The 15,728-nt window shown below is 42.0% G+C and overlaps 1 protein-coding gene across 2 annotated transcripts; it reads left to right on the top strand.

The window, feature by feature from the left end:
* Positions 1-39: 39 nt before the first annotated feature.
* Positions 40-14,408, top strand: LOC135972196 (AN1-type zinc finger protein 4-like). Of its 2 annotated transcripts, none has more exons than XM_065553342.1 (5): positions 40-677; positions 1,491-2,672; positions 3,292-3,346; positions 8,697-8,811; positions 13,499-14,408. In XM_065553342.1, exons 1-5 carry the CDS (start codon positions 621-623, stop codon positions 13,632-13,634), a joined length of 1,545 nt encoding a protein of 514 aa, XP_065409414.1. In that variant the 5' UTR covers positions 40-620; the 3' UTR covers positions 13,635-14,408. The 2 variants fall into 2 exon arrangements, with proteins under 2 accessions (XP_065409414.1, XP_065409413.1); XM_065553341.1 differs by having other exon boundaries at positions 8,694-8,811.
* Positions 14,409-15,728: the final 1,320 nt, after the last annotated feature.

Here is a 15,728-nt window from a genome sequence, read left to right as displayed (position 1 = left end):
CTAGAATGTCAAATCCACGTGGGTGACCCTTCCATTTTCATTTATGGTGAAAGCACCCCTTGGGATGGATAGAAATTTGGACTTCCCATACATGACGGTGTCTAATTAATGGGAAAAATGATCAGCCTGTTGTCTGAGTCACACAATTAACAGCTTTGGCCATGCCAGCAGGAGACACTAATGGAACTGGATGTTGACTCTTAAGGGAAAATATATAGTGGGTGCAAAACAACTGCATACAGTACAATAATTTCCCAGTAGCTTGGCTATATTCTAATCTCATCATTATCATTTCATGGTGTGAACATCAAGGAATTCTTGTTTTCACCTAAGAAAATTACTTTTGATATATCCTTTCATACAGTTCATATAATGCTTTGTCAACGGATGGACTACTGGCTTTGTCTTTCTAGTTGTGTGTGTGTGTGTGTGTGTGTGTGTGTGTGTACGCTACATTGATAGTTTTTGGATAAGTACCTTGATTATAGTGTGTGAAAACACAAAAGCTTTATTTTTTTTCTCTTTTCAGTGGTGGTTCAGTTTATAACTTATACACAGATGACGACGAAGAAACAGAGGCATCTCCTTCTGGCCAACAGATTATTGAGAACTCGATTACTATGAATAAAATGAAACTGCTCAAGGCAAAGATGGAGAACATGAATCTCAGTAAAAAGGTGAGGTTGTGATCTCAGTACCCCCACAATAAAATGGTTCATGTCTTCCCATTGCAGGTCTTTCTAGAGTGCTGATTAAATACATTCTGGTTGTGCTCTTGGATAATGTAGGCATAAAGGCATATCTTTTGGTATTCATTTTGTTACATGGTGGGCTGAGGCGCAAGTGGTCTTTGATTATGCAAATAATAGTTTAATCTGGACCCACTGCCTCAGCATTCAAAAAATTCAGTGCTGTATCATGGATTGTTTCACCTTTTAATGCTTCACTAACATAAGGCTATTTAATACTTAATTCTGCTGTTTTGTAGTAATGCTATGGTGTTCATAAGTACAGTCAATAAGCAAGTGGTGTCAGTCCCAGGATATGAGAGACACAAGGTGGGTGAGGTAATATCTTTTATTGGACCAACTTCCGTTGGTGAATTGGACAAGCTTTTGAGTTACACAGAATGTGTAGCTTGAAAACTTGTCCTTCCACCAACAGAAGTTGATCCAATAAAAGATATTACCTCACCCACTTTCCTTAATCAGTAAGCAAGATGATTAGCTGCTGAAAAGTATCGATGCCTTTTTAATTAGAAAAAGTATGAACAAGAGACTGAGGCACTAGGCTGGGTTCAGTTCCCACCTCTGCTGTAGAACTTAGGTATGTCACTTTAGTCTCTGTGTCAGTCCCCTTTATCTTCTGTGCAGGGTCAATCTCTTACTATGTGTACATACAGCCCCTAGCACAATGGGGACCTAGTGTCAGTTGGATTCTCTAGATGCTATTGTAATGCAATTAATGTCTTTTTTTCCCCTTTGAAATAGCCTAAGAAGACTGTCAAGGTGAAACCTCGTCCACCTATAGCTCCTCGACCATCTAGCAGTTCAGCAGCAGCTGCTCGTCACCGGTTTTTAAGAGTACTCCCCCACATTGGACAGTCCTGCCTACCTCCTCCTGGGAATTCATATCCCTCGGAGTCTTCCCAGAATGCACTTTCAGCTTTGGCTACTTTGGCCACTGCTGGTAGAACAATGCCATCCATTACTAGTGACTTTCTTAAGGAAGATGACAACTGGGAGAGCACCTCCCGGTCTCAGTCAGTTAATAGCATTCGACTACCACCGAAAATATCTCGTGTTGAACTAGAAAATGCAAAACTACCTACAAATAACTTCCTTCCCCCTGTCCCATCGCTGCCTATAAATTCAGAAAAAGCTTTAGAAAATGTGACATCCACAAATGAGGACGATCCTCTCTTGTATCCACATCTAACAAACGTAGAACTGTGTGCAACAGAAGACAAGCTTCTACCTGAAACAGATGCTTTTGCTTTGTTAGCAGAAGCAAACACTGCTGAACAGTATAGTGAATTATATGGAATAGGGAAGGTAAACCCAGAGCTTGGACTGTCTGATGGGGATGACGAGTCTAAAGCTGTAGAACAGCATAGCAAACCCATTACAAAAATCCTGAGCGCTACAACAATGGAGGCTGGACTTCTCAACACTCGTGAACTAAGTCCTCAGAAGAACACACTCTTGTCACCTCTTCGGTATTCAGCCCAAATGGCACATCACAGTTCTCTGAAACCACAGACACAACCCAAATGCTTTGAGGTCGGAAACTTGAGACCTGCTGCCTCCCCAAATCTGCTCCGATCTTTGGAGGTCCGCAATATAGCAGACTCCTCTTTTCCAAGGACTACAAGATTTCGTGGTGTGAAGGTAGACTCGCCTGGCAAAAGACCCGATATCATTTCTAAAATGGAGGCTAGGGACATCACAGAGGTGGCAAACAAGGCATCCAAAGAACCTGTGGGTTCTGTAAATAACTTAGAATTTCTAGCTTCGCTGGCCCGAAGCACAAGCAGGGAAAGTTTACAGAATTCCTGCGGGACAGGCAGGTTTCGGACTTCTGGTATTGCACTCCCTACGAACCTCCAGTGTTTTCAGGAAGAAAGCTTTAGGAAAGCCTCTCCCCCAGATGAAGCTGCTGAATACTTCCTAGTAAGTACCAGTATTTCCTGAACAATTGGGGTTTTACTATAGTCTCTAGTAAAGACTGCCAAAAAATGCCTATTTTTCAAGCTGGGGGACTATAAATCTCATCTCACGCCATCAATAGTTCAAACAGACTGTTTTTTCGATTTCTTTGGCACCTTGATTGCATGTTTAGCTAATGGGTTTCTAGAGGCAATTTTCCTACAGATTTACAGTAATGTTAAAGTACTTTTGGTTCAGAATGTAAACTCCTTTACTACTTGTAACTCTGCTGGATAAATACTGTATGTGTAGAAATGTCCTCCAGCTATTCCCTGATTGTGAGCCATTTTAAAGGCTACCTTGTAACTGACACTGTATGTGCCTAACCACAGACTTTTTTAATATGCTGTACCACATTTCTAATATGCCGTATAAAGTACGGAAAGACTATTAAATCGCAGTCATTTTAAACAAGGTTTGTTCCATGTTAACTTGAACTTCATATACAAAATACTTCATAGCTCTCTTCATACGTATATTGACTGATACAACATGAGCTTCAGACAAGCTGATATGAAATTGCTTAATCTTTTATTTGTTTACCATCTGTCAGTAATTCCACTTAAAATATTCTTGTTTTTAGTCTGCCCATGGGCTTGGAATGAATGGAAATGTTGCAGCTACAGGGAAAAGAGTAGGTAAGTAATGTGAATTTGTCTAAAGAGCTGAAGTTGACTGTTTAAGTCTCTTCCCAGTTATCAAACATGCAAAGAGCAAGAATTATACCTTTGTAGGGCATAAAGCTTTGAAACACTTTCTTTGTATTAGATTTTTACAGAATGGTATTAAACCTGAATTTTTTGAGTTGTACTTTCATACATGGATCTCATTCTGGCCTTGGGTAGAATTTGGGACTCAGGAGAGTATTCCTGACTCTGTCACTGCCCTGTTGGATAACCTTGGGCAAGCCATGTACCTCTATGTGCCTCAGTTTCCCCATCTGTAAAATGGGGGTAATGATGATGCCGTCCTTTTTAAAGCACTTTCCATCAGTGCTATATAAGAACATGGAGGTGGTACTAAAACTGTGTTTTAGCTGCATTATTTTCGTTGTTCACTAAGCGCCAAAGTGTTCTGTATCGTCCACAAAAATACACATGTTCTCTGCACTGAAGAGTTTATCATGTAAAGGGGCTGATCCTGCAAACAATTATGCACCTATTAAAGTCAGTGGGACTACTCACATAGTGAAGTTACTCTTATGTGTGCAGGACTGGGTCCTGAAAGACCTTGCAATAGGAAACATGGAGCAGGCGAGGGCAGGGTGGGAGTTGAGGGTTACAGATAAGGTCCCGAGTTTGGTTTGTCATTGGAGCAAACATCACACTACTTGTGTTAGTGGGGAGCTGTGAATGTCCAGTAACTACTGAAAATCAAGCCACATGTTTAATGTCTAGATATGGATTTAGACGCCTGACTTCGGGGATCCAAGCTTGAAAATGTTGATCTATATTTCTAATTTAATAAAATAAGCTCTTACCTGTTGCTGCCATCTTATTCCTGTATGCTTCCTAATGCCTGGCTGCCATGTTTTCCTTGCCAATACTCACTTTTCTTAGGGCAAGTTTACACTTAAAACGCTGCAGTGGGGCCACTAAAGCGCTTCAGCAAAGAGGCTACTATGCCGACAGGAGAGCTTCTCCCGTCGGCATAGTTAATCCACCTTCCCGAGAGGTGGTAGCCATGTCAACGGGAGAAGCATAACGCTGACTACACTGGGGGTTAGGTTGGTATAACTATGTTGCTCAGGGGTATGGCTTTTTCACACCCCTGAGCGATATGGTTAAACCAATGTAAGTTGGTAGTGTAGACCTGCTCTTAAAAAAAAAAAAAAAAATTGCCTGTTTGCTTTTGTTTTATCCCACTTTTTTATTAAGATTCGTTTATTGCAGTATTTTGTATTTAAATTGTAGCCTTTCTGCTTAACACTGCCAATGATTTATATAATGTGTGTTTGCCTAAAGATAGTTTTAAGAATAGCTTAGTTGATGCACACTTCATTTAGAGTTAATATACTCTTAACACTTGCAAAAGAATTTCAAGTGAGCAGGACTAATTTTAATGCACTGTACTTGTAAATGATTCAGAACCTTTTACATGTGTATACTGTTTTTTACATGCAAGTACAGTTGTAGGTATTGTGGTAAAATGTTAGTGTTCAGAATATTATTGTAACTTGCAAGTGTCTTATATTTGGATATCGAAGAGCATTAGATATTCTTTAAGGGGAGTATTTATCTCTGGAGAAGTTCCCATGAGTAACGTTCTTATTTTTGGTTCCATTTTGAATATTAGTATATTTTGATAATCTGAATGTTAAACGGTCATTGGTGTGTGATTAAAACTCAGTTGTATGTAAACAGATGTTTCTCTGAACAATTTGTGTAGTTCCATTGTTAGAGAACAAGAACAGTGTGCACCTGGTCTAGTTCAGTGTATGTAAGTAGCTCTGCCGTCTGAAACAAGTCTAGCTATTTGTTGGGGACAGAGGTAGAAGGATACTGCTACTAGCTACTGTTGCTTTAAGCAATGATTGCTCCAGCACACGGCCTGATAAGACCTCACCAGATCTGTTGTCTCTGTGAACCTTTTTCCTTAAAGAGTCATTTATGCATCTCAGGGAGTGTGTTGCAGAGTAAGCCCTTCAGTGATGAATACCATTCTTTCTCACAGTCCTGGAGATAAGCTTCTTGGCTATATTTAATTCCTTATTCAAGGAAAGTATCAGTGTGTTCATTTTGTTTTCAGACTAGCTTTAATAGTTATTTTTGTGTTGGCTCAGTAAATTCATCTTTTAAAAACTCTTAAACATTTTTCAATAGCAGGTTCTTGGGAAGGCCTCTACTGGCTTCAAGCCTTGCATAGGTTTCTGGTACAGGCAAGACATCTTAGGAAGTTAGGACTGCTGTGTTGGGGTTGGATAGAGTATCTCTAGTTTTTCTAACTTTCAGAGCCTGCAGGCAATCCCCAAACCTACATGCAAGTCCAAGGAACTCACAATAGCAATGATTCTTGTTTACTTAAGAGTTAAGAAATCAGTTGAGCATGATTGATTCTTTTCCTCTTTTGCTTCACACCGTTCACAGTTGTCCTACAGACTTTTCCTCCACCTAGCATAACGTTGGAAAAAGTGATGAGCAATAAGATCTAAGATCTTAAGATATATTTGTGATGAATCAACTAGAAGATCTTGTTCCTCAAAAGGGAATCATATGACTTTCACAGTTACAACTGTTGATGACCTATTGGCAGAGGCAGTGGACACTGTCTTCCTTCCACTGCTGGTGGCGTTGTTGGTTAATCCAAAGCTACATTAATGTCCAGCTGAGTCCTTAGCTCCCATCTCCAGTCCAAAGGGGGTATGTGTGCGCTATAATGGTACTCACCAGGGTCAAGGAAGCTATTGCTTATGTAGTCCACTCCAAAAAATGAGTTGGGGGGGTGAGTATTTTGTAGGACTTGGTACTGTTTTCTTCCCTTCTCCTCTGCGATCGTGTACAGCCGATAAGGGTAAGTGGGATATTAAGGTTTCTCCTCCATCTGGACTTACTACATGGATGTATATACATGCTTGCCATAGCGCTTGCACTGTCAAAGCTTATTTGTTCTTTTCTATGGCACCGCTCTTGGTGCTGTTATCTGTGCCAGAACAATGTATTTGACTGGAAGGGCCTTACAAATAAAATATATCAGGTTTTCTTTAGTTGGGGCGGGAGGGAGGGGTACATGGTAGACTTTGTACATGTAGGTCATATAACTTTGTGAGAACACTAGCTGACTCTGTAACTCTTGGAACATCCATCATATGAGCTGTGTACTGTATTGTAATCTCCAGCTATTATTGGTTGCCAAGTAGCTTGACTTCTGATATGTTTGTCTTTTAACTCTGCAAACAAGATTGTTTGCAAACTGCTTGGGTATATTTAATAGGCTCTTACACAGTGTTCTCCTTCATCTGCTTTGAAGCATTTTAAGTGGTTCAAAGTGGCAGCATTTGAATAATCAGATGAAATGCAATTGAATGCACTTGGAAGATCAGATCTAAGCAGGCTTATCAGAGACTGTCAGTGTCAAAGTTATTACCAGGCATTTATTTTTCAACCATTTGTGGCACAGCATGGTGAACCAGGTGCTCAGGAGCTATAAACTAGCAACACTGTCTTAACTAGAGCTATTTATGCCAATTTACACCAGCACAGGGTCTAGCCTGGTGCACGGTATGCCAGTTGTTTTCAGCCTGTGGTCCGTAGAGCCCTGGGGGTTCGCAGACAAACTCAGATTTCCAAAGGGGTCCGCACCTCCATTTGAAATTTTGTAGGGGTCTGCAAATGAAAAAAAGGTTGAAAACCACTGTTACGCCAATAAACAGCATGTCTTGCAAACAGTTCCAGACCTCTGAGAAGCGGAGAGGCTGGTGTTGCACTGTGCAGAGCCTTGTGAGATTTCCTAGGAAACGAATTGCTAATGGTCTCCTGCAGTGTGTTGTGCTGCAGACTTCACTCTTCAGTGGCTGATGTTACAGTAAATTTGTCAGCCAGGTTAATCGCCTTGGAAAGAGCAAGACACTAGTGAAAAAGGCAGTTCCCAAACTGTACTCTGCAAATAACTGATGGTCCATGGAGGGCTGAATAGTCACATGGTGTTGGCTTCTCTCATTTCCAGCTGCTGAACAAGCAGCAAGGATATTATTTCATTGCAGATGGGAGGGCATTTGTCCATGAGGCGCTCTCTTTTTTGAGTTATTTTGGGGCAGTTCTCTGGCCTGTGCTATATAGGAGGTCAGACTAGATGATCACAGTGGCCCTTCTGGCCTTGGGATCTATGAATCAGTATGGTCCACAGTAGGAAAAATATTTTTAAATCCACCCTGTTGTATAAACCCTTAACATTATATACTGCTCTCAACACCATTCCCAAACTGGGCTAACTGAAACCCGTTGATAAGTGTCTGGGGACAGAACCGCTCCCCAAAATGGAGCCCAGTAAATTGAGCACAGTTTTAGAGGATGAAACTGATAGTGTGGACTAGCTAGATCTAGAAATAAGTCTTCCATGCCAAGCAGCCATTGCTTCAGTGGGACAAACTCAGCCCTTGTGTAAGCAGGCACAACTCCCACTCACGCACTGGGAGCTATGTCAGCTTAGCTTAGGGCTGAATTTGGTCCACTGCCAGTTGCATCTGAAAAGGACTGGCTATTAGAAACTAAGCTGTGATGTACGTAAAGTACTTATGTGATGGCTTGTGCTGTGAGCATCCAGATACGATGGTGATGGATGCAGCAGAAATGCATTTATAATCCTCTGTATAGGTTGGTATTTTCCTCTCCTGATTGCTAACCATCACTTGCCACATGGCATCATACAGTAAGTGTGCGTGGACAAGGTGACTGACTAAAGTGTTCAAATCTCTCTGGTGAAGGGGAAAATGAGTATCTTGTCATTTCATGCCTACTTTTCCTGTTACCTTGCAATATGTCTGCAAAACTTTAAAATGTTAACTTAACATATCCAGACACCTGTTATATTATGATATTTAAAGGGCAGACATCTCTGAGTTTACTTGCTGCTGCATATGCTATATACTGGGTACATCCTAATGGTCCACTGATTCCACTGGAAAGTCACCAGTGGTCAAGGCATTCTGTTCCAGTCACAAAATAAAAACATACACAAACATACACATGCATCAGGGAGACAGGCTTGGAGCTTCACTGCTTGGTTCTGCCCTTCATTAATGTGAACTTAGACCAGTTGCTTAACCTCTCTTGTCTGTCAGGACCCATAGCCTACTTCCACTTTTCTAAGATGCTGTGAGGCTTAACTGATGCTTTTAAAACAGACTGGAGCCCGATTTGAAAGGTGTTATGTAAAGGCAAAGTATGTTCTCTGGCTGTGGGACTAGTTGAATATCATCTCTTGAAATACAAGTGTTCAACAGCAAATGTAACTATAAAATCTGTTCATTACGTGTTTTACCTTTGAAAGCAGGTGAAGCAACCCATCTCCCACCTGTGAATGGTTCAGTGCAAACAAAAAAGAAAACTACAAAGCACTGCTTTCTCTGTGGCAAGAAAACTGGATTGGCAACCAGCTATGAATGCAGGTAGGCGGAGTATATAACAAGTGGTTAAAATGTGTGGCTGTGATCAGACAAAAGGGTGTGTGTGTGTGTGTGTGTGTGTGTGTGTGTGTTGAAAAGTACAGTAATTCTAAAGCTGGGTAAACCACAAGGCAACTAGTGTTCAGAACAAGTTGAGAGAATTGTTCATGACTTAACTGAGGTTCAAATAGAGAATGTATTCTCTGTTCTTGGGGTATCCATCCTGTGCCCTTGCAGTCAAGAGATCTGGGCTCACAGGAGACTTTGGCTCGCTAGGTGTAGCCAAGAGAGCATGATGGTAGGGAGAATACAGACAAGTGTGAGAAGAACTTGTCTAAGATTCCATCATCAGTGAGAGAAACTTAAGAACATATATTTGTAGCAATTTGGAGAATACGCTGCTTTGGTTGGTACTTCTGTGTAAATCTGCCATTGACTTCAAAGTTGTATGCAGAGGTGTTATAGCTGTCAGTCCCAGGATTTAGAGCGACAAGTTGGTCCAATAAAAAATATTACCTCCCCAACTTCTGTTGGGGAGAGGAACGAGCTTTTGAGCTTAAACACAGCTCTTCTTGAGGTCGCTTGAAGAGCTCTGTGTAAGCTCGAAAGCTTGTTTCTCTCACCATCAGAAGTTGGTCCGATAAAAGATATTACCTCCCCAACTTGTGTCTCTGACTTCTAGGGTTACATTCGACACTGGGGTAAGCCAAAACAGCTAGCTAGCAACACCTCTTTATTACTTTGTATTCAGCAACGTATGGTTTTTAAATGTGTTCTATTTTGTGTAAAACAGCAGTCGCCACTGAACATTCTTCCATTTATCCTCCATTTTTAATTAGCTTCCATGAAGTCAGACAATCTAAAGGTGGGGAAAGATAAAGCACTAAAGTTTAAAATGGTGGTTGGGCTCTCCTTGTTTGTTTTGTGTGATCTAAACATACTGAGGAAAAAAGAAAAATGTGTTAAACTTATTCCCTCTCAAATTTTACCATTAATCCATGTGCTAAATCAAAGCAAATAGATATGGTCAAGGTGATAATGGTGCATATGTCACAAAAAAAGAACGGGGTGGGGGGCGGGGAATTAGCAGAAGAAAATATCAAAAATTCAGTACTAGAACTAACAATGTTAGTTTCCGAGGCAACTTCCTCATAATGTAAAAATCGGAGGATTTGATGCAGGACGTGCCAAAAGAGCATTGGTGTAATCCAAATCATAAAAATAAGCTACCTTATCTATGAGCCATTATTTGACTGGGTTTCTCTGCTTTATTTCCATTCCAAGTAAGAAAGATTGGAAGGCAAATGAGTCTGGGTGGCCTTAGCCACATCAGTAAAGCTATGGATGTTTTTGTCTTTAGATAAAATTTTACCTTTTTTCATCCATGTATCTTGCATTCAGTCATGCTCTCTCAAATCAGGCTTCATATTAAACAGTTAAAGCAGCCAAAGAATTTAAGAAATTGACAGTAAATCCAAAAGAACCTTCACTGGGTGTCAAGGGAGAAATACTGGCATATAGAACTTGAGTCATTTTCCCAAAGTGTGATTTTTTTTTTTCCCCCCACCCCCCAATTCCCCCCATTTATTAGAGTTGTCCTGTATTAGGTCTTCTAAAAGAATTGTAACTTTAACTCCCTAATACAGTGGTTCTCAAACTTTTTTTTCCCGCGGACCACTTGAAAATTGCTGAGGGTCTTGGTGGACCACTTAATGATCTTTCCAAATGTTGTTTGTACCGTTAGCTAACTATTGTAAAGCACTTTGGATAAAAACACTATATAAAAAAACCTTAATAATTAACATTTTTTTATTCTACAAATAAAAACACACAACTCACATTTTAATATCAATAGTCTTACCTTTCTAATGCAATGGATGTGCCCTCTCTCCCCTGCCACGGCAACCCCTGAGCTGGGGCTGGGAAGGGGTGGGGGGGTCTCTCCCGCCGCGGCAGCCACAGAGCTGAGGCTGGGAAGGAGGGTCATCGCTCCCCAGCAGCCGCAGCCCTGGAGCTGGGGAAAGTCGCCTCATTCTCTGGCCACCGCAACCCTGCACGTCCCCAATTCCCCCCACCCTCTCTTCTCACCCCACTGCCCCCTCCACCTATTCCCTCCACAAGGCAACTATCTCACCTTACATGTGCATCTTCTCTAGGGTCCAGGCACCTAATTAGTGGAGCCATGCCTGTGCAGCTCCACTAATTAGGTGGGTGGCCCTTCATTCTTTCATGTGCGGCCGCCCAGGCACACACCTTAGAGGGAACTATCTGTGGACCATCTGAATGGAGCACACAGACCACCCACAGTTTGAGAAGCTCTGCCCTAATACAATGATAGCATCTCAATTTTGGGCTTCCCCACCTCCATTCTGTCTTCCCATTAAGAAGTTCTGTCAGCCAAAATATCAAACTTGGCTCCAGGAGAATCTGTTCTTTAGACTCTAGTTCCTGAGTAGCCTCAAGTTGTCTTAAGAGAAACCCTAGGAAACACCTGCACCAGATCAGGCTAATGTAAGGGTATGTCTACACCACAGAGACTATGCTAGCATAGCTAGAGAGCCATAGGTATGCCAGCATAACCCCATAGTGTAGCTGCAGCCTGCACCGGCAAAAGGGGTTTTTCCAACAGTGTAGGAACACCAGCTCCCTGAACAACAGTAGCGAGGTCAATGGAAGCATGCTTCTGTCAGCATAGCTGTGCCTACAGTGGGGATTGGGTTGGCAAAGCTAGATCGGTCAGGGGTGTGGATTTTTCACCTAACTTTTCTCAGTGAGGCAGAAAATCTCAGTTGCAGCTGCTGGCACTGGGGACTGACAGAAGGATGAGGCACTACCTCCTAACTGATTCTCTGAACACTGTTGGCTTTGTAAAGATTTTGGAAGTTACACGTTTCTATATTGAGGGAATATCTTGAGACTCCTGTAGAATTAGATTAAGTCAGGGGTAGCCAATCTGAGCCTTAGATGGAGCCAGAATTTACCAATGTACATTGCCAAAGAGCCACAGTAGTATGTCAGCAGTCCCCCATTAACCCCTTCTCCCCCCCCGCTCCCAGCGCTTCCCACTCACTGGCAGACCAGCTGATCAGCACCTCCCGCTCCCTCCCCATCAGCTGTTTCGTGGCATATAGGAGGCTATGGAGGGGGAGGAGCGAGGGCACTGCAGGCTCAGAGAAGGGGGCAGGAATGGGTAGAGTGGGGGCAGGATCTGTGGCAGAGCCAGGGGTTGATCAGTGAGCACCCCCCATCACATTGGAAAGTTGGCGCCTGTAGCTCCAGCCCAGGAGTCAGTGCCTATTCAAGGAGCCACATATTAACTTCTGAAAAGCTGCATGTGGCTCCGGAGCCACAGGTTGGCCACCCCCTGGATTAAGTGGTCTGCTTGAGCCTGAAAGTGTAATGTTGTGCAGCCCCCCCCCCCCCCAAAATGGGGGAAATCTGTAACCCAGCAACAGGGTCTGCCACTCCTGAGAACCTACAAAGATCCAAATGTTCCTCTTACAACGGAATGACAACCAAGTATGGAATGTAATTACACAAGAGAACTTCCAATTATAGACCCAGGGAATCGACCTATAAAATCAATACATCAGCATAAAATTCTACAGGAACATTCTACAATGAACCCAGTTAACTAAATAGAGTAGGCGTATAGCCTAATCAGGTCTTAAAGCTGAACACATTACTATCAGACGCAAACTCAGAAACCTCCTGAAATAAGTACTTAGGACTTTACATTAGTTTTGACAGGCTGTTACACTTCCACTGCCTTGGCAAAGGGCCACAAGCAGTGGCTGGGGAGAGCTTATGTCAGGGTGTCTTGACGGGCTAGCTACCTCCTGCTGACTTTACTCAAACTAGAGATTTGTGTGTGGGGACAGGAGTCAAGTAAGGGTAATGCTCACGTTCCAACTCGAGCTAACTGCTGTGAAGACACCTTTAGTCCTTTTTCCCCAAGCAGCAGACTGTAGTCTGCCCTTTTTCCTTTTGTCATGCTAGGAATTTTAGCTAGTCAAGCTGTCAAATTCTAAGGCAAAAACATTCCCTTTTCTTAACTCATATCTGCTGCTGCTGTCAGGGGAAAGGCAATGTTTGTCTCATGTAGCAGAATTGTAGTTGTGCCTCCATGTTCATCACAGTCTGTGATGGAATGGTATTTGTGGCTAGATTTTAAGAGGTAAATAATGGTTGGTTGATTTCTGCCCCTTCCCCTCCTCTTCTCCTCTCCCCCCCGCTCCCCCCCCCCGGCTCATGGAGTACCTGTCTAATGATTTGGGTTCCCTGAAAGAAAGGGGCACTATGTCAAAGCAGAAACTAGCACTGTTGGGCTGAGCCTGTGTTCTGACTTCAGAGAAGAACACAGAGAAGCCCTGTGTTGGCTGAAGTCATTTGATAAGATGATCAAACTCCTGAATTTCACCTGCTCACATTCTGGGATGGTTCTATAAAGCTGGAATGATTGGCGTTAAGTGCCAGAGCAATGCTGGGTACCTTTCTGCCAGCTCATACCCAAAGCAGTCTTTTCCTTGTCTCCCCATGGAAGAGAGCTGCAGTGGTGACCCAGTAATGGGGGGTGGGAAGGAGGAGGAGCAGTAACTCGAAAAAGGAGGGAAAGGGCACCTTCTGAGTGTGTCAGAGAAACAGGCTCTCGGAAGGTGAGTCCTAACGTTTTGTGTTCTTCATTCTTCAGGTGTGGAAACAACTTCTGTGCAACTCATCGCTATGCAGAGACTCACACCTGCACCTACGATTACAAGAGCGCGGGGCGGAGGTACTTGCAGGAGACTAATCCCATCGTTAGTGCACCAAAGCTTCCCAAAATCTAACTATGGTTGTGCTGCATGTGGCTGCGCTGCCATGGCGGAATTGTATTACATTGAGAGAAGCAGCATTTGCTTCGACTGCATTTATTTTGCCCTGCTCCATATCTAAAGATTTGCCAAGTAACAAAAGCACATGAGGATGCATCTGATTGAAGAATAATGTGAACACTACTGTAGCTGACACCTTTATTCTTTAGTGAATCAAAAGTTTAAAAAGTAGTTTTTAAAAACTTACACTATGATTTTAACTGTTCTTGCACGTCTTGTGTTAAGTGTTTTATATCTGAAAATGCTATTTCACTAGACAAGTCTTTAAAAGATGCACTTTACTAAGTTTCATATTTACTGTATAACCAGACTTGAGGGGGTGCTGTAATGAGGGTGTCATGTAATGTCTCTGTACTCTACCTTGTGTTTTGTCCATTGTGTGGTATCTTAAGTTATTTCACTAGGAAGTCTCCCCCTTACTTCGAACCACCTGTCCAGAGCTTCAAAGAGTGTGGTACTTTCTGCACTTCTGTTCCGTTCAGTTTGGCATTCATATACTGTGTATCCATTCTGCAAATAACATATCATGGTAATCACACTATTTCTTAAAATACTACTCTTTATATGGCAGTTTTTTTAAATAGAGAATTCCCTTTGTTGCCATTAAATACAAGGAACAACTTATTTTAACTTTTTTTGTAATCCTAGATTTTTTAAAACTTCACAACTTGGTTTGTTAAGATGTTGAGTGCTGTTACCAGAAGAAATTCTAATAAATATTAAATTTTATTCTGGTTTGCATGCGCTTATCATAAACTCATACTAACTTTTAATATTTTACAGGGTGCTGGAAGGGAAGGGAGGGTTCTCAGAAGCTTACAGCATTGCCCTACCTCTGTTCTCATTGAAATCAGTGGTAAAACTCCCCTTTACTGGGAATAGCTAGGCCAAAATAGAGCGTATTGAAAGTCTCTCTGTCTTGCAAACAAGCCAGTCAAACCAAGCAAATCTGGGTGTTACCAATCTTCAGCAGATGTTTAACACACCACGCAATATTGTTGGCAGCCTTTACCATCTTATGCCAACATCACACTGGGTCAGCTTGGTACTTGTATGGGAGACCTCCAAGGAACACACAGGTGCTGCAGAAAGTAGTGTTAGAGCATCACCTACTGAAACCATTTCTTCTTCTACTCATTAAGTATTAAAGCATCCCAGTCTGGTCGGGGGACAATGCTACTAGATGTTGCCTGATTTAGGAGGTTAATAATATCACTTTGGATAGTGTGGGTTTTAGGCTCGCCAGTCTGTCTGATCAGAAGATAAAAAGGTTCTTGTCCTGAATGGGGCTCCACAGAATTTACAAAGGACAGGAAGCTCATACTGAGACAGATACAGCCTTAAAGACTTTTTATTAAGATAAATGAAACAGTAATTAAATAGTAAAATAATCAGAGTTACAAAGTTACATTTGTATTACTGCTATTCAAAAGATATAGATGGTATTATATGCTACAAAGCTTTGGTGAATATACTCATACCCTTCCTTGATAACTTGGTGTTGAGAGACACAGGACCAGCCTCGCCTCAGGCCGTTCAGGTTCCTCAATTCTTCAGTGAGAGGTGCAAAGCTTAGAAGAAGCTAGAGCCAAGAGCTATTGAAGCTAGCTTAGAGTTTACTAAACTACCTTAAATTTAAAATCAAAACCTAATACACAAAACTAAGAACAAAAGCATAGGGAAACCAAGCTTAGCCTAGTCCCCATGGAACTTAGAAAGTTTTAAGAAAAACAAGTACAGGCTCTCTAGCAAGGCCCTCTTTTATAGGGCACAGGTGTCTGAACCCTCCTCCTATGCCCAAACTTCATTTCTCACCCACAAAAATGTTAGGGTTCACTTACTCCATAGGCTAGTATGTTCGTATGTATTGATGACATGTACATACATATTAATGACATTGGATCATACACTCACGTTATTTTTGTTCTCCCGGTTATTTCGTTTTTTTCCTTGTGGTGTACCTGTTAAGTTTGAGGATACAGACTTGGAAACCCCCTATGCCATTCTACCATTATCTATCTATCTATCTAGGTGAAAGATCCCAGGCAT

Source organism: Chrysemys picta, chromosome 7, assembly GCF_011386835.1.
Source record: "Chrysemys picta bellii isolate R12L10 chromosome 7, ASM1138683v2, whole genome shotgun sequence".
Lineage (NCBI taxonomy): Eukaryota > Metazoa > Chordata > Testudines > Emydidae > Chrysemys > Chrysemys picta.
The sequence above is the reverse complement of the archived record's forward strand: the minus strand, read 5'-3'. Positions and strand labels throughout refer to the sequence as shown.

Coding starts and splice junctions, on each gene's coding strand:
- LOC135972196 (XM_065553341.1), top strand. CDS start 621: ATGAATAAAATGAAACTGCTCAAGGCAAAGATGGAGAACATGAATCTC. Junction 678..1,490: donor ACATGAATCTCAGTAAAAAG/GTGAGGTTGTGA, acceptor CCTTTGAAATAG/CCTAAGAAGACTGTCAAGGT. Junction 3,347..8,693: donor AGCTACAGGGAAAAGAGTAG/GTAAGTAATGTG, acceptor TACCTTTGAAAG/CAGGTGAAGCAACCCATCTC.